The sequence below is a fragment of the Lepidothrix coronata genome, unplaced genomic scaffold, assembly GCF_001604755.1.
Source record: "Lepidothrix coronata isolate B3197 unplaced genomic scaffold, Lepidothrix_coronata-1.0 Scaffold226, whole genome shotgun sequence".
NCBI lineage: Eukaryota > Metazoa > Chordata > Aves > Passeriformes > Pipridae > Lepidothrix > Lepidothrix coronata.
The window spans coordinates 938,510-960,630 of record NW_016690406.1 but is presented as its reverse complement, the minus strand read 5'-3'; the positions used below and the strand labels follow the sequence as shown (position 1 = coordinate 960,630).

The 22,121-nt window shown below is 42.0% G+C and overlaps 1 protein-coding gene across 2 annotated transcripts; it reads right to left on the bottom strand.

Annotated features, from left to right (window-relative positions):
* Positions 1-10,944: 10,944 nt before the first annotated feature.
* LOC108506685 (cell surface glycoprotein CD200 receptor 1-B-like) lies at positions 10,945-15,333 on the bottom strand. 2 transcript variants are annotated; one of them, XM_017833997.1, is made up of 5 exons: positions 14,832-15,331; positions 13,293-13,601; positions 12,294-12,545; positions 11,624-11,723; positions 10,945-11,440 (listed from the first exon to the last, which is right to left on the bottom strand). In XM_017833997.1, the coding sequence occupies exons 1-5, from the start codon at positions 14,971-14,973 to the stop codon at positions 11,425-11,427; spliced, it is 819 nt and encodes a 272-aa protein (XP_017689486.1). In that variant the 5' UTR covers positions 14,974-15,331; the 3' UTR covers positions 10,945-11,424. The 2 variants fall into 2 exon arrangements, with proteins under 2 accessions (XP_017689486.1, XP_017689485.1); XM_017833996.1 differs by having other exon boundaries at positions 10,945-11,723; positions 14,832-15,333.
* Between the last annotated feature and the right edge of the window lie 6,788 nt (positions 15,334-22,121).

Sequence of the window (22,121 nt, the reverse complement as noted above, 5' to 3'; positions counted from 1 at the left end):
GAAAAGTGAGAAAACATAATTTAATGAGATTTTTTTCACATTAAATCTAAAGAATTAAGAATTTAAGCATCAAAAGAATTCATTCTTGAACCCCATGGCATAAAACCTGAAATAAGCAGAATTGAATCAGAGGAACAATGCCTCTGATATACTTGATAGATGTGATTTAAGTCACTGTTTTCAAATACAACATAGAGTTTTTAGTTGCCTCTCAATACAGTGCATATAAGTGAGCCAGAAGACAGGCACAGTTTCTGCTGTGACAAGGTACATATAGGAAGTAGTTTCCATAATTTAATATTTTCCCTGATGGAATGGGCTACCTGCCTGCAAAAAAATGTGACACTGCTTTAGAGGGTTGTTTGTGCTTGCCCTGTCTCTTAACATATTGTGTTTTGATGACATTATCAGGCAACAAATGAAATGAATAAACTCTATTTGATGCACTGTAAGATAAACTACTGATGTAGAGATATTAAGCAAATTACTTAATCGGAAAAAGTTCATATGCATGAGTGGAAATAACAGATGCAGTAAAAATAAACAAGGGCCAACCAGCCTGCTGATGGAAAGACAGATAGCAGTAAGTGAAGGTTAGGCAGGCACTACTTATTTTTGCATAGTTATACTAGATGTATTGTGAACATTTTCAGTCTTATCCTGAAGATCTGGCACTGAACAGTCCCCCATCACTGAGATCATCCCAGACAGGAGATCCTTTGGCATTGTTGGTCAGACCAGAACCTGTAGATTTTTAAATCCTTTTGCACAGACACAAGTAAGGCTCTCTTCAGGCTGATTATTATTTGAAGAATGAAGAAACTGAAGCAAGAAACAATTTTAATTGTGATTAAAAGTCTGGATGCTGACAAAGCCTATATGAAGCCCTAGCATTATGGTCACTTTAAGTGCAGCCCTCTGGACCAAGACTGTCCTACTCAGTGGTAGCTGTAACTGACACACAGCCTATTTTACAATCCTAGAAATAGCAATTTGTACTAAAAATACTGCATCAAATATGTTCTTAACTCCTTGATATAGCAGATATTCCTGTATTTGAAATTCTGCCGTTTTACTGTTGTAAATAGAAACTAACTCTGACTTCGGTAGTGTTATTAGGTTTGCAATCTCATTACTGAGAGAAATCTGGATGAAGGCATGGCTGCAAACCTTGATAGATACCTCCTAGCCTTGTCAAACTGGGCACTATAAAAATCTTTTTAAATGGTAGCTAAAACCTTCACTGATAATGGGATAAGCAAAAGCGATTGCAACTGCATTCTTATGTGACTTATGTAATTATTTCTTTAGCAATTCTTTTTAATTCAAAAGAAAAAAATCTAAATCACTAGTAGTATTAGAAGAAAAGTTCCATCTTAGAACTACATGCCTGAATTAGATGTCAGGGCTCCGTATAGTGGTGCTGAGAGCAGAAATCATCAGTGAGTGGTGACACCATTTTCCGTTAAATGTCATGTTCAGAAAATCTTGTAATATTTTCATCACTGAGCAAGAGACACTACAAAGAGATGCAGTCCTCAGAACTACTTTTTAAGCACTTACAGAAAAACTATGTGCATACTCTACATCCTCAATAATATTTATCTGGTATTTAGTTTTCATAAGTTTAATATTTAGTTCATGAGATAGGTTGTAAGTTTTGTAAGTTTGATACTTAGTTCTCATAAGCTTTTACTCCTCCCTAAAGTCTGTTGTCCTAATGCCAGCATGAAGACAATTAAATTTCAGAGGACCTAGGTCTCTGGTCAGCATCCAATTATCCTGGAGCATGTTTATCTTTGGAAGAGCAGTTCTGCATTGTGACTGCTACTGATACATCAGGTTAATGCAGCTCTTATTCCCTGGTCAGTTGGGATAGACATTTGGCCTATGTGCCATTTCAGGATGTAATGTGACCCTTCCTCAACTGATCTGCACAACTTCTGTATCCCATACCTCATTTAAACACCTGGGGTTCTGACCTGGTCTCTGATGTGATCTCAGTGTCTAAGACCATGACAAAGTTAGGAAGAAACAGCCTGGGCACAGAGCTCTGGCCCTGGTGTGTAACAGTGTCACGTTCCAAAGAACAGCCTGACTCACCCATTGCACTTGTGGTCCCCTCACACAAGGCACAGGCAGCTTTTGCACTTAATATTCAAGCTTGATTTTATCTGTGTCTCAGATGGATATTCCACACAGTCTGGCTTGTGCCAGATTCCTGTTGTGCCAGTATAACTGCAACCAGTCATTGCTCTCTCTTCACTACTGTGCTCTGACACCCCATTATTATGGTGGTTTAGGTCCTTGAAGCTAGAGAGCTTCCACCCCCTGCCCTTTTGCAGAGCTGGCTTCCTGTACCTTCTTTGCCTTGCCTCTCCTCGTGGGGCCAATTTATGGCTGATAAATCCTGCAGCAAAGCTTAAATGGGGTAGGAGTCTTTTCTTGTCTGTGTTTCACATCAGAGGGAGTTTTCTTTTTCTGAGCTACTGGAAGAAACATATCCTTCCTTTAGCACTGAAAATGCAAAAATAATACAGTTCCTCCCCAATGCTTCTACAAAGTGATAAAAATACATGGTTTTTTACATTTGTGGTGTTGATGCTTTTTCCAGTGAAGAGGTGACAGGCATTAGCAGGGGTGGAGTTCTGAGCCCATGTCCTGAAAACTGAAAGCATCCCAGATACTTCAAGATAACACGAGCAATGGGGCAGACATGATGGACACCGGCACATTCTTCTCAGGCTTGGGAACTGGTACCAATCCTGTTCCATATCCCTGTTCTAATGCCTACTGTCTATCTCTGGAAAATTTAACACAATCAGAAGCAAAACCACATAGCCTGGGGGAGCTTTGAGTACTTGTCAGGCCTATTCGGCCATTGGATACTTGCCTAAGTGAGAAGTTGTGCTGGAAAGAACCCTGTATTATTTTAAGTTGCTTCTGCCCCTTCTGGAAAATATTTGTAGGCCTCACAGGATATCTTAGGCCTCTGTCCTTTGCTCTCCATCTCCAAAATACCAAAGAAATCACCTGACATCTCAGTGGTAGAGAGTTACTTGCTTAGATACCTGATCAGCACTCTGATTTATGATAACCAAGTACCATTCTGCTGCAGCAGAACCACTTTCACTGTGTGAACTTGTTGTTTATGGTTATTTAAAATATATATTCAGTCTAGCTTTCTGCTACTGAATTCTTTGTGGCTTTCGATCATGCAGTTGCATTACCACAGAGAACAAATAGCAACTCAATCTAGTTTTGTGAAGTGCTTACTGTGCTGCTTCTCAATGCAAAAGGAAAATGTTCTCTTTGCTCTGATGACTGAGTTACACATCACATCTTTTTTTTTTTTAAAGAAACTTTTAAAACACCCTTGTTTTAAAATGCAGTTTTGCATTGCTTAGAAATTCTACACAAGCACACACATAAACCTGTATGTCTATGTGGTACTTCTTTGTATACTTAAGTTTTCTTCAAAATACTTAATAAGACATGGATGTGGCTGTGCAGAAGCCTCTTTTAACTGACAGTCAAAATACTGATGGTATCAGGTAGAAATCTCATGCCTATAGTCTTCAGATACACTGCTGACAAGACAGTGGCTGTGAGGGAAAGAACATGAGAAATGTCAGGGGGACAAGGAATGTCAAAAACTCCAAAATCAGACTGTAGTAGGTTTGTCTCTGCCTCTGCCTCTTGCTGTATGTAGTCATCTACATGGTCATTCTTCTAATCATAAGAAAAGAGCTTGATATGTCAGGGCAGGCCACCATGCTGGGCAAAGAGAACAAAATGAAGAGGTTTTTATCCAATGCAGACATGTTTTGGCTTCTGCGGAAGTTCCCAACACTAGTTGCAACTTCATGTGTCTCAATGATACAAGAAAGAATAAAAATGGAAAGAAACCTATCCATAGCATCTGCTTGTTTCAAAAGAATAGTTTCATTTATTTATGTCCCAGAAACAAGAGGAAACATAGAATTTCTTTGTAGAAAAAGCATTCTTACAATTTCTCCCCTCTGAAGGGGCATGCTCACTGAGAGATTTGAGGCCTCACAGACAGTGAGAGAGATACTAAATACTTAATAAAATTGAGATTTTTCTACTTTGAACACATGTAATGAAACATGTAATGAACCTGTGCAGCGCTCTTCCTCATCAATGGCCAGCTCTGTGCTGACAGGCCAGAGTACGGGGCTAGCTAGAAGTAGTTGCCACTGGTAATGGTGTTGACACAGCTAGAGGCAAAAGAGGCTGGTGCATGACTTTCTTCTTAGTTATTGGCTCTCCTGGTTTTGGCCCATTTTCTAAGTGTCTCTATGGGGAATATTTCTGTAAGTAGAACCCAAGAATCCCAGTGCCACAGACCCCCTGGACAGCTACTGACCCACACAGGGCAGCTAAAAATTAGACTTTGTCTTCCCAGCTCTTCACCCTGGTCATCTTTCTGGCACACAGTCTTCAGGGTAATGTGACATACAAGGAAACACACTTTATAGGTGAGTTTCTAAAGCAAGCTCCTTCTGCTTCACAGTGTAGGGCATATGGGCTGAATAGGCATACTTGTTTGTCATTTTCCTCAGTTTCCTTGCTGCTCTTCAGCAGTGTTTGGGATTTGGTTTGATGATCATAGTTAGAGGTTTCTTCTTTAGATACTTCTATAGGACTTTTCCTCTGACCCCTAGAGGGTCATAGTTTTTTCTGTCATGGCAAATCTAGCAATCCTAAATCCCCTTGATTTGGGAAATGCAACGAGTGTTGTTCTGTTTTGCTCTTGACAAAGGGCTGTGTCACTCTGTCTCCATTTCCCTTTTCTGAAATGGCAGGCCTACCCCTCTCTTTTATTTTGCTCCTACTTAAAGGCTTTGAATTGGCTTGAATTTGAATTTATATGGATCTCTTCCTGTCTTTAGTAATCCTTCTGTTTCAAAATGATATAACTGCTGGGGTCTGGGTCTACACTCACATATCTATGTATAAAATCCTACAGCAACACTAGACTATACCTGTGTTTTCATTCTCTGAATGTTCCTTTGGGAAGAAAGGAATATGCATGAATGTCTTCTCTGGGAAGAAAGATTCAGTGAATAAAGAAATGCATATATGAATTGTGCTTTTACGAAGTCCAGTCCGCTGACTGATCTTGGGCAGGCCTTTATGGGACTCAGCACAGCATATCACTAACAGAAAGGCAAACACTGTAAAACATTAACCACCTCATCTAAGATATGCCACTGCTACAGGTTTTTAAATGAAATATTATCCACATTTTCTGGTATGGGTGAAATGTTATTGAATTATTGATCTAAATTAAAAAGTGAAGGAAAAAAAAAAATAAATATCAGGCTGGGACAGATATCTACCACAAATAATTCCAGCCCAAACTCATAACACTTGGTAATATTATAAACTGTAAAAAATAGGCTTTTATAATGGGAACTGTGGCACACTCTTAAGAGCAGACTGTATCAGTCCCATCTACAAGCACCCACCCAACCTTCTGCACAGTACTTGCATAAGCCTACTCGTGAAAAAAACACAGTATACTTTCATCAGAACAAAAGGATTTTCCTCCTACTCATGTTTCAGGGTGTTCTTTTATAGATTAAAGGTTTTTAGCCTCTTTTTTTATCTAATCTCTTTCCAAAGTGACGTTTCACTTAGCCTAATGTCCTGCAGCCTCTCCTATGACTTCCATCAGTCATACTGACCGAAAGAAAAGGGTCTATGGGCCTGTAGCATAACGTAGGTTCAACCTTGTTCCAGACTGCAGACTTCCTGTTTGCTATTGAGCAGGTAATTTCTAACTACAATCCCATACATATTAGAAGTGCTACTGTGTGAGTAAATATACTGAAGATTAAGAGGTGCAACTAGCAAGTTACTGCTGGCTTGGGATAGGTGGAACAGAGGTCACTAGGGATCTCACATGCTGAGAAGATGTGGGTGGAATTTTCATAATCCTCTGATGGACAGATACACTGAGTAAAACATAAAGAACCTGTGGTCACAGATTTGCTGCCTTGCAAATAAGCGTCTGTGGCAGGGGAAGACTTGAAACTTACTGATCTCGGTTTGTTTTGGTAATGGAAAGTTAGAAGTAATGGCTGGTTGTCTCACAAGAAACTCCACCTACCCCTTGTTCACTTTGTACCATCAGTGTAAACATTCTACATCAAGAAGATGATCAGAAAAAAAAAAAACAAACCAGAAAATCATACATTAAATACACATTATTAAAGGTTTAAATGTGAAGCAGTTGGAAGCAGTAAGAAAACTGCATAGTATATGTGCATTATTGTACAGTCAGTCACAATGTGGCAGTGTACACAGACCACAGGGAAAGACTGTGCAGACAGAATTAATGAGGGCCTTCCTTATTTTGCCCATCTGTGGCTGGGCCTTTGCTGGAATGACCTGCAGCTGAGGCAAACTAGGTCTGTAGGACCCAGTGCTGGTACTGGTGATAGCTTAATAGGGTTGTCTTTCATTTGCTTGACACAGATACCATGCTGGAACTCGGAGTAGTCTCTTCTGCTGTTTTGAGGTCTGCTCTCTTTCTTCCTTCAAGAGAGTTCAAGAATGGATTATCTGCAAACTGTGGTGAAGTGCCAGTTTGCTTATGATCCTGTGCTCTCCAGGGTGCAATGCTGAGCCTTGCTGTCCTTGAGAGAAGTGAAATCTGTGGCTAGGAACACAGAAAAGAGTTGTTAAAAGAGATGCTGGCTTTTTCTTTTCTCTCATGCTCTGGCTGGATACACCCACCTGCAGTGATGACGCTACTGCTCCAATCTCAGCCTGACAGGCACTAATGGGGAGGGACCAGTGCAACTTCTCCGTGGCACTTGTGAAATTTTGAGCCAGCCTAGTGGTGGCTCCTGGCTGTAGCATGTTGCTTGGATGCAAAGTGGAATTAAATGTAAGTGTCCTTGTTAATGAGGTGTGTACTGACAAGTGTGTGCAAAGCTCAGCTGATTCAAATCAGTCAAGTGCCTTCCATTGTGCTAGGTATGTTTTCACTCACCAGTGTAAGTATGCTTTCTAGAATATGTTTCTTTTATATCTGCAAATAAGGGTGAGGTAGAACCTGGGTTCATGTTTGAAGAAGAAACAAAAGGAAAGATCTGATTAAAATAAACTCCCAGATTCTAGAGTTACGTGGCAATTTCAGTTGTCTCAAGTCTCAGGCTGTACTGTTCTTCAAAGCAGTATTAGGAATGACTGTAACACAGAGTAATAACTCACCCAGGACTGCATCCACCAGCATAATGCCAAATGCTACATTAGTGTGATGCCTTAAGGTCCTTTTGATTTTTTGATTTTTCTAATTTTTATGTTTTATAAATAGTTATGTAGAAAATGTAGGTTTTAGAAGCAGCAACATTTATTCCCTTACCCTTACCCTTGCATAGTAACTACACACATATCCCAAAAATTTTACCCCGTTCCATGCTCCCCATATCAATTACCCCTGCATTCCTTTAGAATATTTAGACTTCTCTTCAAGATAGGCCTCTTCTGTATAAGAACATCTAATCCTAGCCTGAACTGCAGAGTACGGTCAAGAACTGGGTAACCATGTGCCCTTTGTGCTCCAAGGAAGACCAAGTGATGCTCCCTTAGGCATCAAGTGCAATATTTTGCTGCTATGTCATGAGCTGACATGCAGAATAATTAAGCATCTGGGTGAATGTGGGGGAGAAATGCTCTTCTCTTCATCTCCAACCTTTTATCTGATTCAAATGTTGACTGAAAAAGTTATTTCTCTTACATTCGCATGGGAATACATTTATTGATATGGCTCCACATATTTTTTATCTTGTTATTCATATCTTGGTGCATGAGGCTACAGAGACTTGCTAATGTCCTTTCTGACATTTTTGTTATGGGTAAAATCAAGGCAACAGTTCAAGGAAGGATTTTTGCCTGGAAACACCTGGCAGGACAGGCCTTTTCGCCAGTGCTCTGACAATTTGGGCACCTCGGCACGTCTTACTGCTTCATGGACATCAGGGGACATTGAAGCAAAAAGATGTAAACTCATAAGAGTTACTTTTCCAGCCTTACTCAGCCTAGAGCAGGTAGATCTACAGGTTGGTGTGACAGCTTGTCAGTGGGATGACACGGGTTTGTATCCTTTTCCCAAGCCTCACAAACACTCTGAAGTGAGACCACCTTTCAGTTGCCCAGTGTGTCTGTTCATCATACTCAAACAGAAGTAGTAGGGGCATGGAGAGGCTTGTACTGGAGACTTGTAAAACTGAAATGATGTTAACATAGAAGAGACACAGCTGGTGATGGTGCAGTGGCCTCTCTGAGATAAGGTGGCAACTGAACATAGTATGTGAAAAGTTTTATGTAGATCTTTGGGTCAGGCTAACCAAGTGACAAAAAACTGATTCTGTGATCTCTCAGTAGAGCATTCCTGCTGGGGAAAGACTGAAACATAAAAAATGCAGTTCTCATCTAGAAGTGAGGGCTGAAAAGTTAGTGCAATCTCTGAATTCATTAGAAATTTCCTCCTCTTCTTGAGATGAGTGGTGGAGTTGTTTGGTTTTTTTTATTTACTTTGCTTTGCTTTTTTGAGGAGAACAATAGTTTAAAATGGATACATGTAGGAAAAAAAAATAAGTCCCATTAAAAGGCAAACAAGCTCTTTCTGCTGTTGTGGTTTAACCCTGGACAGCAACTAAGCCCCCATTAGGCACCTATTTACTCACTACCTCCCTGATGGGATCAGGGAGATAACTGGAAGTGTAAAAGTGAAAAAACTGGTGGGTTGAAATAAAGACAGTTTAAAAGTAAAACAAAGCTGCATGTGCAAGCAGAGCAAAACAAGAAATTCATTCACTGCTTCCCATGGGCAGGCAGGAGTTCAGCCATCTCCAGGAAAGCAGGGTTCCATCACATGTAACAGTGACTTGAGAAGACAAACGCCATAAACCAAACGTCTCCCAGGGTGTCCTGCTCCCACATGAGCTCATCCACAGGTCACAGTCCCTTTGACTCAAGTTCACACTGGAGCTCCAACCTGTCCAGCACAGCAGCACAGAAACAGCAACAATGTCCTGGCCACCTGCCAGCCCAGGTGCATCACCAATGCCATTATCCAAATGTTCCCAGGATCAGCAGAGTAAGGTGATTGGCGGCACAGCTCTACAGCCAGCAGGGAAAGCAAAAAGCCACCACTCATAAGCACTAGACTGAGGCAAACAAGCCCCATGGAAGCACAGGAGCCTGATGATCAATATCTGAACAGCAATAGCAGCTACAACCTCGATCCAGCACACTTCAATCAAATTTGTCCTTAACATGTAGTGGACACACCATTAAGAAGACCAATGTACTGTGAGAAAAAGGATAGAAATGTTCTTAGTTGCTCTGGTAGTTGTCCAGGAGACTGTGCTGAAACTCAGGCTATAGAATGCTTAGATTGCTGTATCCTCTCTCCTGCAGAAGGATTTTGAGATTACTTTGAAAGTAAACAGTAGAAGGAGTAGGAACCAGCCTTGTAACCACAAGTCTGGTTACAGAACCCTGTGGATTCTGGTATGCAAGTCTCTTTGATCCCTGATGGGAAACTGCAACTAAAGATGTGACATATTTTTCTTTTTGGCTGAAGACCTGACCAAACTGGAGAAAAGGTAAAGAAACCTAGTGAACAGAACTTAAAAAGAACATGTCCTGAATACCATGGACACCAGTGGGCTGTTGCTAACTGAGGTCACACCTATGTTGGTACCTCTGAAATTTTGACTTGCCCTGAATCTCATGAAGAGGGGAAAGGAAGATGAGTCTTCTCTGTGTAGTCCCTTTGTCTGTAATACACTTAGTAAGAGCCAAGCAGAGCTGTGGCTTTGTGGATGGTCCTACCCTACAGCGAGGGTGGTGGTGGAGAAGCTCTGTGCACGTAGGCTTGTGTGTGCAAGTGCTCAGGGCTTGCTGAGCTGCTGCAGAGATAAGATGTAGCTGAGGACAACTTGCAGGCAGGCAGTTGATGTGCACTGAGGAAACTCAGATACCAGGAGAGCTACAAATATCAGCTAAAGTCAGTGTGGTTTTCTGCTTGCTGGCCTTTGGGTAGTTAGGTTACCATAAAGAATTAACAGTAATTTTGGTGGCTTCCAAATTGTTTGTTCTTCTAGCTCTTATCTCTGAGTTCATTCGCACTGTATGTCAGCTCTGCAGAATGCAGACTCTGTTGGAACCAAACAGCCGTATGTGACAACAGATGGATAGACTGGAGCTGGGTCTGTAAGAGTGAAAGGAGAAGTTCCATGGTGCTGTGCCAGCAGAATCATTGTCTGTATCCCGCCAGTGTCCTGCAGAAACCTCCCCAGGCAGTGATTTACACCAGCTTATGGGCTGCACCAGGAGAGGCTGAGGGGCAGCAAGGTAGTGGTATTAAAACCTGCACATGAGAAGGAGTGAAGTGACATGGAGTTTCTTCTTATGTATAAAGCTAGAGAACTACTCCAAATCTTAGTGTGCTGAGACTGAGAAGCATGATCTTTTTATTACTGGTGTTTAGGTCCTGACACCTGCAGTAGCTGGTTCAGATGTAAAACGAGGCTCACAAAGCTTGAGATGGGGTCAGGCGCAGGTAGAAGCAGCAAATGAACAACAAAGATCTAGATCATATTCCACCTTGGAGTTCTTTGTTCTCTCCCCTCTCCTCCTCACTGCATTTGTCATGCAAACCTAACTCAGCCTTAGACAGGTATTCTTCTATGGTTCAGGGGCTTAGCCCTGGCTGTATGTCATCAAATGAAAGATTAAACTCAAAGGCTCCCTTATGATAGGACCAGTAAGATGTGTTTCAAGAAATTAACATTAGAGACCTTGTTCTCTGTGGGATGCAGTTCTCTGGATTATGCAAAGAGGTAAATGAGTGTGACACAGATCTCAGGACTGTAATAATTTCTGTGCTTCATGTAGCAATAACTGCCAAAGCTCAATTATTCTCTCTCTCTGTGAGACACTTCAAAATTCTTACAGCAAAAGTGAGAGTTGCTCAGCTTTACCTTCAGTCCTGTGTGACCATTCTGGGAAGGTTGCTGCTCATTACACAAGACAATTTCTTCTTGATTTATTTTATTCTGTAAGAAATGCTACTTAAATACTAGGATACAAAGTATTTGAAATTGAATGACCTCAGTTTATACATTATGAATTAATTTCCAATTGCATATGTGTTAGACTTGGTCTTCTAAAAAAAGAGCGAAACTTGCATGAGCGATTACAGCCATGTTTCTGCACAGTCACATACGGCTGCATTGTAGATGTTTGCTTCCTTCTCCTGAACAATTTGGTACCGGTGGGTTTTTGCTGCAAGCCACGTTGCTGAGACATATTGGGACTTCCTTTTATCTCTGCTAAGTGCTGAGACACTTCTGCAGATGGAAGCTGCTGTGCTTGGTACTAGTTTCTCATTGTCCTAGGAAACAAGACAATACTCTTAAGCGGGAGGAAGAAGCTGTTGTGGAAATGCACTTTTGGTTTCTAGAAGTGTAAAAACAGAATTCCCCCCCTTTATTTGGTAGAGAAACAAAATACCACAAGGCTTTATGTCTGTGATCTCACATGAGCACGACCAGAGATTGCCATGCTCCATATGTACCTGCTACCACAGAAGGTGTAGAGATGAAAAACAGCCTGCAGGAAGAAGAGGCCCAGGAGGCTCATAAGGCTGATGACACAGTGAAGAAAGCTTCCAATCTCTAAAGATAAACAGTTGCTCATTAAGGTACATCTCAAAGATTGTATTTACCTTGTGCCTCCGTCAGGATTTCATCTTCTGGACAATGCTTTCTTTGTGCCTTTCTTCGGAGGACAACCTAAGGTAGCTGCCTTCACCACCTAAAGCCTCCACCTACCAGCCAGTCTTTGGAAGCTGGAAGCTGCCTTTCAGTCTTCTTGTCACAACCTATGTGTTACTCAACAACTAGCAAGATGTAATGGCACCACTGGATTACAATCCATAGATCTGGGTGATCATACCACAGACATCTTGGTGTGTCATGAACTTGTGAATAATCCTGCCTTTCCATTCAGCCTTGGAGGTGGGAGGAAAAACCACTGCATCCATCTCCTTTCCTAGAATTTCACAAAGGGCTTTACAGTTCTGAACAGCACTCCTGTTTATCCTGTCTCCTCCCAACAAATTTCTCACTGGAAATTTAGCTGCACAGTTCCTGCTGCAATCCTGCCAGGGCTACTGATGTTTGCTCAGTGCATAAACAGAGGGCTAAACAGGCTTTTGAACAGCAAATGCACAAAGGGAAGCTTACCTGAGGGACAACAGGCTATGGACTCACTCCAGCTCCCAGCTGGGTGGAACACCATGCAGGTTGTGTCAGTCACGTTGGTGTCACATGCTGTCAACCTGCTGAGAACAGTCACTGTCCCGTTGTCGTGGCTTTCTTCCTCAAGGGAGGAGTTGCTCTCTAGGAGCCACGAGACCTGAGCAGGCGGCTTCCCTGCCGCTGCCTCGCACACGGGCTTCCCGTGCTCATCACAGAAGAGGCTCAGCCTTGGGGGCACTGCAAAACACCAGGAAGGGGAGACGCATGGAGTTATTTTGAATAGTTGGGCTGGGAAGTTCTTCTTCTCCACCCAAAATGAAAGCAGTGAAAAGAGAAGAATAGGTTTGGAGGTGCCACCCCATGGCAACAATGTGGATCCAACTCACAAGAGACAAAGGTCCTGCCTCTTTTTTCCTTTTGGACAACTCTCCTATGTTCAGGTGAGCCTTACCACAGCTATTCTGCACATCCTCTGTTAGGATATAGGAAATTGCTTCACAGCTCTTGTTTCTAACTAGACAGTGGAAAAGGGAACAGCAGAAGGGAGCAGAGTTTTGGGAAATGAGGATAAGGGAGACCAGATCTACTCTCAGTGAAATGCATGGGTTTATCCCAACAAGAATGACAGAATCATAGAATGGCTTAGGTTGGAAGGGACCTTAAAGATCATCTCCTTTCAACTCCACTGCTATGGGCAGGGACATGTTCCACCAGACCAGGCTGATCAGAGCCCCATCCAGCCTGGCCGTGAACGCTTCCAAACTGGGGCATCCACAGCTTCTCTGGGCAGCCTATTGCAGTGCTTTCCCATCCTCTCAGTACAGGATTTCTTCCTAATGCCTAATTTAAAGCTACTCTCCTTCAATTAAATAAAAGCTCCATTTCTTACTCCACGTTTCCCCAGTGCATGGGGAGAGGAGTTTTGTATGTCCATACCCAGACATGGTCCTTTGGAGAACTGTAAACAGGGAAGGAATCCCTTACCCAGCACAGTCAGGTGGTATGTCCTGTGGAAATTCCCTTCTGGTGTTACAAGTTCACAGATGTAGTTTCCCTCCTGGGCTATCCCCACTTGCTTTATCTCAAGCACAGGACCGAGATCTGGTCTGAATTTCCAGCTCATGCTGTCACTGCAGTTTGTTCTGTCTGTTGTGTTCGTATCTGCCCTGTAGTGCAAGTTGCAGGGGCCTCCAGCCTTGGGATATATTTTCCATGTTAGCATATTTATATTTGGCTTGAGAGGGCAGGCGAGCACTGAGTTGTCACCTACGGTCACTGACACTTCGTTGTTCCCTGAAGGAGAGAAGGAGAGAGAAGAACATGTGAGAATGTGCCAGGAGATGTCATAGGTTCGGAGTTGTGGTCTGTACTTCACAGGGAAATATCTGCACTGGTACAGATGAACATGAGGCCCTGTCTGTGCCAGCCCAAAAACTGCATCTCTCTTCTTAAATGGGAAAAGTTTTTCAAATTCATGGCTGTGTTCACATACATTTGGCCTTGTTTTCAATCTCTCCCTAAAGCAGTGGATAAATGACATGACTGGGAAGCAGTGTCTGAATGAGCTGCAGAGCCCATTTCTGTGGGGAGATCTCTCAGTTTGCTTTTACCTCAGCATCACTGCCTAGTACAGCAGGAAAATGAATGTCTGGAGACATTAATATTCTGTCATTCACCCTTCTTTTGTTCTGGACAAAAGCCACCTTCCAACTCAGGTCAAGCACGGGAGGCAATTTCTGCCCTGCCATTCCAAAGCTTATATGAACAAATTTCCCTGATTATAGTGGTGACAGTTAAAATAATCGAGGAGTATGGCATTTCACTGGAAAGTATGCATTCGTGTTTCCTATTAGATGAAGAGATTCCCAAGAGACTCAAGATCACTCCTCTGTGACCTGCCTCACCAGTGCTAACAAAAACAAACAAAAAAACCAAACAGAAATTTGCAAAATTAAAGTAGAGTAGGGAGAAGGGGGAAATATTACAGCTGCATTTGCAGACCCCATATTTTTGACATTAGCTCTGGTGAGTATTTAACTCAGTTTGGAGAGAAGAAAGAACCTTTGCATTGTCTTATTAAAACTTTCACCTGGACCTATTGTTGGAAAATCCCAGTATGCTTCATTTGTCAGGACAAGTCACTGATCCCTAAGAGTAAAGCTTGACATGGTGCTCAGACTAATCATAAAACCTCCCATCAATCATGGTTTTTAATAAATTTGTTAAATATAATGAAAAATATTATACTCCATGAAAATCATTACCAGTTTCCATCAAATCATTGAAAAGCCCAAGTTTAGCATCTTAGTGGTTGACAACAGAAAAAATCAATTTGCAGCTAGAAATGTTTTGATTTGCAGGTTATTGGTTTTTCATCAAAAAACCCCTTCAGCAATTTGTAAAGATTCCTTCCACTAGATTTTCCCTTCCCAAAGAAGATTGGAGTAAACATCCCTCTGATACACTGTCTTTTCCTCCTCTGCCCTCAACAGAGACTTGGTACCAAAGTAGAATCAGAAGTACCTGTAGTGCCTCTGATCATAGTGATGTTGAGAAGGACAATGGTGTAAGTGGCCTTGCAGACAACTTGCAAAAAAGTAGCTCTTGCTTTTGTGGGTGATGGGGGTTTCTTGCACCATCCAGCTTGCTGTGAGCTCCCCAACATGCCTTGCCAGTGATCCTGCAGCCAGAGTCTCTGCTCTTCCTCCTCTCCTGCAACGCAGTTTGAAATGGATGACGCGACAACCTACACAGTTCGAGGAGGATTGTAGGTCTGAGTTTATTCAAAATGGCTCCCCCTATTTATAGGGGGGAGAAGGAAGGTTCTGGAACTGGGGGCAGAGACTTCACAAATAAGGGAAGGGAAGGAGGGTACAAGAGCATGAGAGGAGTTCTACCCAAGTAGGGGAATGGGGGAAGGACATGACCAAATATGGGGATTCTGCACTGCGGCAGAATCCAACCAATGGGAAAACAGTAGTTAAACATGAGGGAAAGAACATTATAAAATTGAATAAAAACATGGGGGTACAACATGTTTGAACAGGCATTAACACAGGAAAGTAATTTTCTCAATCAAGCAGTCTTTGTTCAGGTTAATGATATATCTAATTGGTTCATAGCACACTCTCTTCTTCAGAATCCTCAGTTAAGTTGTCTTGAAGTCTTTGCTTCCATTCCTTGAACTTTTTCTCTTCATCGTAGATACTTCCAGCACTCCTGAGAGCCCCATAGCGCAGAAACAAAGAGGTGATTCTTCTTCCTAGCATGAAGCTTTCTCTGATGAGAATTGATGAACAGAGTGGAAATGGTCTTAGTATTTGCATTTTGACCAATGGCCTTCTGTCTAATGCACAAAGCCTAAGAGGTGTGATTTTTCATATCTGATCTTGTCATTAACAAAATTTTTGACACTAGACTGTCATCTCCCATTAGAGAGGTTTATTGGCACAAATCATGATATCTAGCAGCTCAAGTTAGGGGCCTCAAAAGAGGGACCAGGAATGACGAAAACCCTGGGCAGTTATAGTTGTACAATCTGAACTCCCCATCCCTCACTTGACAGTCTGGACCAACAGCAATATTTGGGTCTGGGGTCTTCCTACTCTTCACTAGTTCAGTGTTTCATTACCAAGTGGTTGCTACATGGTCATCTTCATATCCTCTCAGGTCAGTTTTGGTGGGGCTTTTGGCCAGTTCCATAGTCCATATTGTAACATGGTTGTTACAGTTCATATCACAGAATCATTTAGGTTGGAAAAGACCCCCAAGATCTTCAAGTCCAATCTCTGACTGATCTCTACTTTATCAACTAGACCATGGCACTAAGTGCCACATCCAGTTGTTTCGTGAACACCTCCAGGGACTGTGACTCCACCACTTCCCTGGGTAGTCCAATGTTCAATTACACTTTCATTGAAGAAATTCTTCCTGACGTCCAACCTGAACCTGTCCTGGCACAGCATGAGGCTATGTCCTCTTGTCCTGACACTTAGTTACCTGGGAGAAGAGACTGACCCCTACCCAGCTACAATCTCCTTTTAGGTAGCTGTAGAGGGTGACAAGGTCCCCCCCAAGCACCCTTTTCTCCAGAAACACCTCCAGCTCCCTCAGACACTCTGCATATGACATGCTCTCTAGACCCTTCACTAGCTTTGTTGCCCTGCTCTGGGCACACTCCAGCACACGATCCATGGGATCTTCACTCTAGCAATTAATTTTTAAGTAATATTCAGGCAACTTCGTCTATTCTATTATTAATGTTCAGGCTGTTAACTTCAAGTTTCATTATAATCCATCTTTGACTTACACAACATAACTGTATAGTTTAGATAAAGTTGAGTTTGCAGCCTATCAATTCTAGCTTCTTATTTCAAGCAAGCACTTAGCTACTTTCAAATAACATAACATTTCAACACTTGCAGTGAAAATTTTAACATTAGGAACTCTCTGCCTACCACTACAGTCACAGCAGATTTATATGTTTCCAGGGCTGTGTGAAATGTGGCCAGAGAGGCTTCTTCAGTTCTGGGGTCAAATAGATGCAAGACATCCATGAATGGAGGGAATTACCATCCCAAATACTGAGTGCCATTTAACTGAGAAGAGGCATAGCATCCATGAATGACTCAAAGGAAAAGCTGGGTGAGTTCAAAAACAAAGTTAGGCAATCTCTGTTCACACTTCTTATATTCAAAAAAGACAACAGCAGCAATATACTTAAATCCTCACGTCTGCTGGCTGTTGTTGCTGCAGTTATCCTTTCCAAAAAGTCACTTTGTCAAACAATTTCACACAACTACCTGCACCTTGGTCAATGCAGCTTCTGCTTCAGCACTGTGTGGTTTGGCTGTTCAGTGGAACAACCATTTCTCAGGTATAGAAGCAGGTCCAAGATGCAAAGATCACATTTAGATCTCTGTGGTGGGAGTCATACCACAGTTTCAGCCATATAGTCTGTGGGTAAGTAGCTCATCACTAAATGGCAGAGGCAACAAGAAACTATGGTCCAAGTCACAAAAATCAGAAGCTTTCAGGGTGCCAATCACTGCATTTAATTGGGAGCAACGCACCCATGCACTTGGAAGAATCTAGGGCCATTTTAGAAAGTAAGACAGGAAAACTTCTGATAAACAGGCAGAATTCCTTACAGCAGGTGATGCAACCTAGTCCTCTTTGAGGTAAACTCTAATGCTTTTGGGTTTGGGGTTTTTTTGCTAAAGATTCTGCCTAGTCTCTGATATTCAAAGTGATGGCTGGAAAATAATTTTCTTATTTTTTTAATAAGCCTTTTGGGTTTTGAGTCTTTGGATTACAGTCTGGCCACAACACAGCAACTTACTGCATGACTGTGAAGAACAGAAAGGTTTTATATGGCCAATTTGGCATGGTGAGGACTGATGTATGTTTTTTGGTTTTGGAAGCCCAAACTCTCAGTCTGACACCAGATCTGGAGCCAGACAGCATGGCAGTATCGTGGCAAGAGGACCACTGCTGTGCCCCGGGTAGCTGATCCAGGTTGATTCAGGTCCTGCTGGACCTGTTTGTTCTCCATCCAACTCCAGCACACACCTGTGGAGCTGGTTTTAAGCGTTGTTCACTGTTAGATTGCTTCCTCCTCAGCTCAGAAGGCTTCTGTGTTTTGAGACCCTATTTTACTTGAAGTCATAGATCACCATGAATGATTGCATGACATCCTGTTTCCTTTATCTTGTTTCTTGCTTGCTACCTTACCTTTTTTAGCCATTCTGCAAGAGCCCTGTGAAGGGTTCTACATGTCCATTATACCCCTAGCAGAGGGACTTACCCTCCCCCTTCTGCCCCCGTTATGGACATACCAAGTGCTGGTTTTAGCTATCCTTCTGCTATGTGGCTACTCAGTTGTTATTAGTGGTTCGGCCCCTGGAAGAGCAGAGTTTTGCAAAAAGTGGCTTCATGCTGCTGCTGCTGCTGCTACTGCTGCTGCTGCTGCTGCTGCTGCTGTGTAGTCCCTCCCTGGGGGCTTCTGTCAGGGCCCAGGCTCTAACTGTGCTTCCTCTCCATCTCCTGCTCAAAGCATGCAACAACACTCACCTTGAAAAGCTGGGTTTGGTTTGTTTTTACTAGTTAAAAAACACAAAACATTTTACTTACTTTCAGAGATGTTGATTGGGTTTTTTTCTAGTATTGATGTGGTAAGTTTGGGTTAACTTTTAAGGAAAGTGTTTTAATTCCTGAACTAGGGAAATTCCTTTTGGGAGTGAAAAGGAAGGCATTTGCAGAAACTATTACTGGATTTATAAATTATCAAATAAACACTTTGCCTGCATCAGAAATGCTTTTGGTGCAGATCATTAAAGAATACTGTAGTCTGAGCAAATGTGTTGTAGATCTGCAAGGGACAGAATGAGACCGTACCCTCCAGCCCTTACAGCGTAAAACTCAGAACTGTGGCTACATGAGCCATCAGTGCCCCTGAATTGTGGTTGCATTGCAGCTTTTGGATGCTATGCCCACAAAAACTTCAGCATGCTAAATAGGGTAACCTCAAACAGATGAGGTAATACGATTACATTTGTAGATGATTGTTATAAACAAAACAAAGGTTTGTTGTGGGATCTCAGTCATGCAACACTAGGTTACTGCATAAGCTGGTAATTTGCTTGGAAATTTCTATTATTTGAGCCTTTTGTTTTTTCATGCCATTGCACTGTTTTGGAACAGACATGGATTGTATGAAGATAGGAGCTCTGCTGATAAACCTGGTTAAGAACGTGGAGTACAGAAATGCCCTCACATAGCTTTGTTTGATGTTCTGAATGTCTGCAATAAAATCACTGCATGATGTGAGGCACAGCAAGACTGGAAAGAAAACACATGGCACTGTCTTCCTTCTTTACCAATTCCTTTATTTCAAGATTTACCTGCTGCTACCCTAGTAATGGTCATAGCCATAGCAAACAGCACTGAGGAAGCAGAAGTTTGTCTCAAGTCAATTCTTGATGCAGTGGTTATATGGTCCCCATCCCGTATGCACCAATCATAGGGAGCTTTTCCACTTGATAGTGTCCTCACCAGTCAGTGTTATTGGCACTACTTTCATTTTTTCAGCCTAGATTCAAGGAGTTTCTAATAGCTTTAGCACACTTAAGACACAGAAATTTCTTCTCTTCTGCGCACTCACAGCACTGCATCCTGTTCTAATGACCAAGGCCAACTCTGAGAAAATGGATGAAGTAATTCTGTTTTTGGCTCTTTGCCCGAAAGCCTGAAGTGCAAAAACAAATGCTGCGGCACAGGTCAGACCACATGCAAATAGAAAAAGTCAATAAAATTTAAGATGAATACTGAAAAGAGAATTTCAGCTCTATAAAACCAGTAGAAACTACTCTTCAGCTGGGATCAGCAACATTGGCTGCAACATGAACAATAATCCCTCTGTCTTCCATTACTTTACTCCAGAACCTTTAAAAATCTTTCCCACTAACAAGTATAATGAGTATTTTAATTTTTTTAACTACTTTTAATGTCTCAGAATATCCATCCCCTGAAGGGTTTGTGGCCTTGAATTCCTTACCAGGGATAGAGACACGTCTCTTCCCCTCCCAGTAGAATAGTTTGCAAAGAGGAAAATGCAGAGTTTCTTAGTATTTTATACAAATAATTTAGCATTTAAACCTGCATATCCTAGTAACTCTAGTTCCTAAACCACCTTCCAAGTGAAAAGAACATAAGATGTATTTAAGGGCAAGCACAGATTTAGACACAGTCAGCAGTGCTCTTACTGTCACAGAAAAAAGTAGGCAGGTTGGTGCGTGTGCTCTGTCCTTTTCAGCATGCTTTCTGGTGACAATATGTGGTCTGAGTTTCTCTTTCTAGAAATGAAACTCAAGAGCCCAGCTGGTTTTGGTTCACAGGAACCAAACTGCCTGTTCCAAATGCACAGCAAGAGGCCCTCACTGCTCTCACAGAATTCCATCTCCAGATGGTCTCACAGATACTCTTCTCTGAGAGGTAGCTGAAATGAATAACAGTTTGACCTGTCTCACGATGCTGGGATCAGACCAGACAAGATCAGACCAGACAAGACAACAAGTGTTACCACTTCCTTCCAGCTCCACGCTCTTGGCCATTGTTTGGGATTTAGGTCAGTGTCAATGGTTATAGATCCCTCTTTCAAACTCCAGAGGAATGATTGTCAGAGTTTTTAATGTGGACTAAATTTGTAGTAATTCCCTAACATTTGAACTACATAACCAACAACTGAAAAGAGACATCTGCTGTCGCAGACATGAGGCATAGGCAATGTCAGACAGAATGCCTAATGTTTGGCAATAACATGCACAATAGAAAATAGTCTTTCAGGGGAGATACAAAGTAGGCTTAAATGTTGCTAATTTACCAGCTCTGTCCACAGTAACCTGCCATTTTCCATCTTCATAGTCTGTCCTTATAAAACCTTGACTGCAATTTAGTACAGGAAAAAAAACCAAACCACCTTCCGCTGAAACGCACAGTTCTGTATTTCAGGTTTTAGATGTGGGTTTACTGGACGCTCTTGTTTATCTCACCCTTTGCTATAATTGCTATAATTGCTATAATTACAAGTGTTCAGAAAGTCCTATACCATCTTAATTTGTTCCTGCCACCTACGTAGTCACATTAAAGGGAAGACTTAACAGTGGCTGGGGCACTAGCCTGTGAACTGGGCACCTCTGTTCACATCATCACACCTGCAGAGGTATTGTTAAATGGCCTGACTGGTTTCTCTGTTGCCTTCCCTCCTGTCTCTGGCTGGCTGTTCTGGGTGTGATGTGCTAGAGAACATGTGCCTGGTGAGGGTAACTACTGCAGGGTGATTTGAAGTAGGCAAGTCTGCTGCCTGCAGCAGTGAGCTGTGTGGGACTCTGAGGCAAAAGTAGCACTTCCTCTGTTTTGCGTGTCACAGTTTGGCATAGAAATGTGGAAATCTGCCTACTGGAATGGTTATGAACATACCTCTGGACAGTGTGGTTTTGCTGTTACCAGATTCACCACAGATTTCAGTTAAAATTAGGTTGCTGCATTACCATCAAAAAGCCCCTCAAAAAAACAATTAGCAGTGTTCTTGACATAATTCTTGAAAGGTTTTGCTTTTTTTCCTCTACATTTACCTATGGTTATTCACACCCCTGGGATGACAGGAGGGAGGCCTGCTCTGTAGATTCCAAACTGGTTGGAACCAAATAAAGGGCATTTGTAGATTTATTTGAGAGCACTCTTCTAAGCATGCATGTAGCAGCCAGTGATTGTGGTCTGTCCTGAGCTATGCACATTTGAGCTCTGTCTTGCTGTGAAACAAAGCACATTTTAAGAGGACTTGATTTACAGGTAGTAGAATATAGGGGTTTTTTTCCCCTAGGTTTATACAGTTAACCTCTCACCATTAACAGCTTTCGCTGATCATAAATTTGAGAAGCAGCATTTCCGTAGAAGTTTGTCTTACCACAAAATATTTGAAGCTATCTCTGAGACACATGTATGTTGCTGGCTGGCCTTTTCTTAAGGGATGGAAGTTCCCTTCCTACAGCTTTGTAACTGAGCTCAATACAAAGAAAGTAGGATGTAGCCTCTGTTATCTTCTAACAGTCCTTCCTGGACTTAAATCTACTTATTGTAATAATTAAACTATTCAGAATTATAGCACTTAAAACAGAAGGCTGTGACTGCAGAAGAAAAAGGGGTCTCTGTCTCAAAGAAAAAGCAGCGTTCCCCAGGACGCCCAGGCTTGCCTGGCTGTAAGGCCAACATCAAGATATCTTTATATATTACTTTAATAAAGATACTGATAGAAGT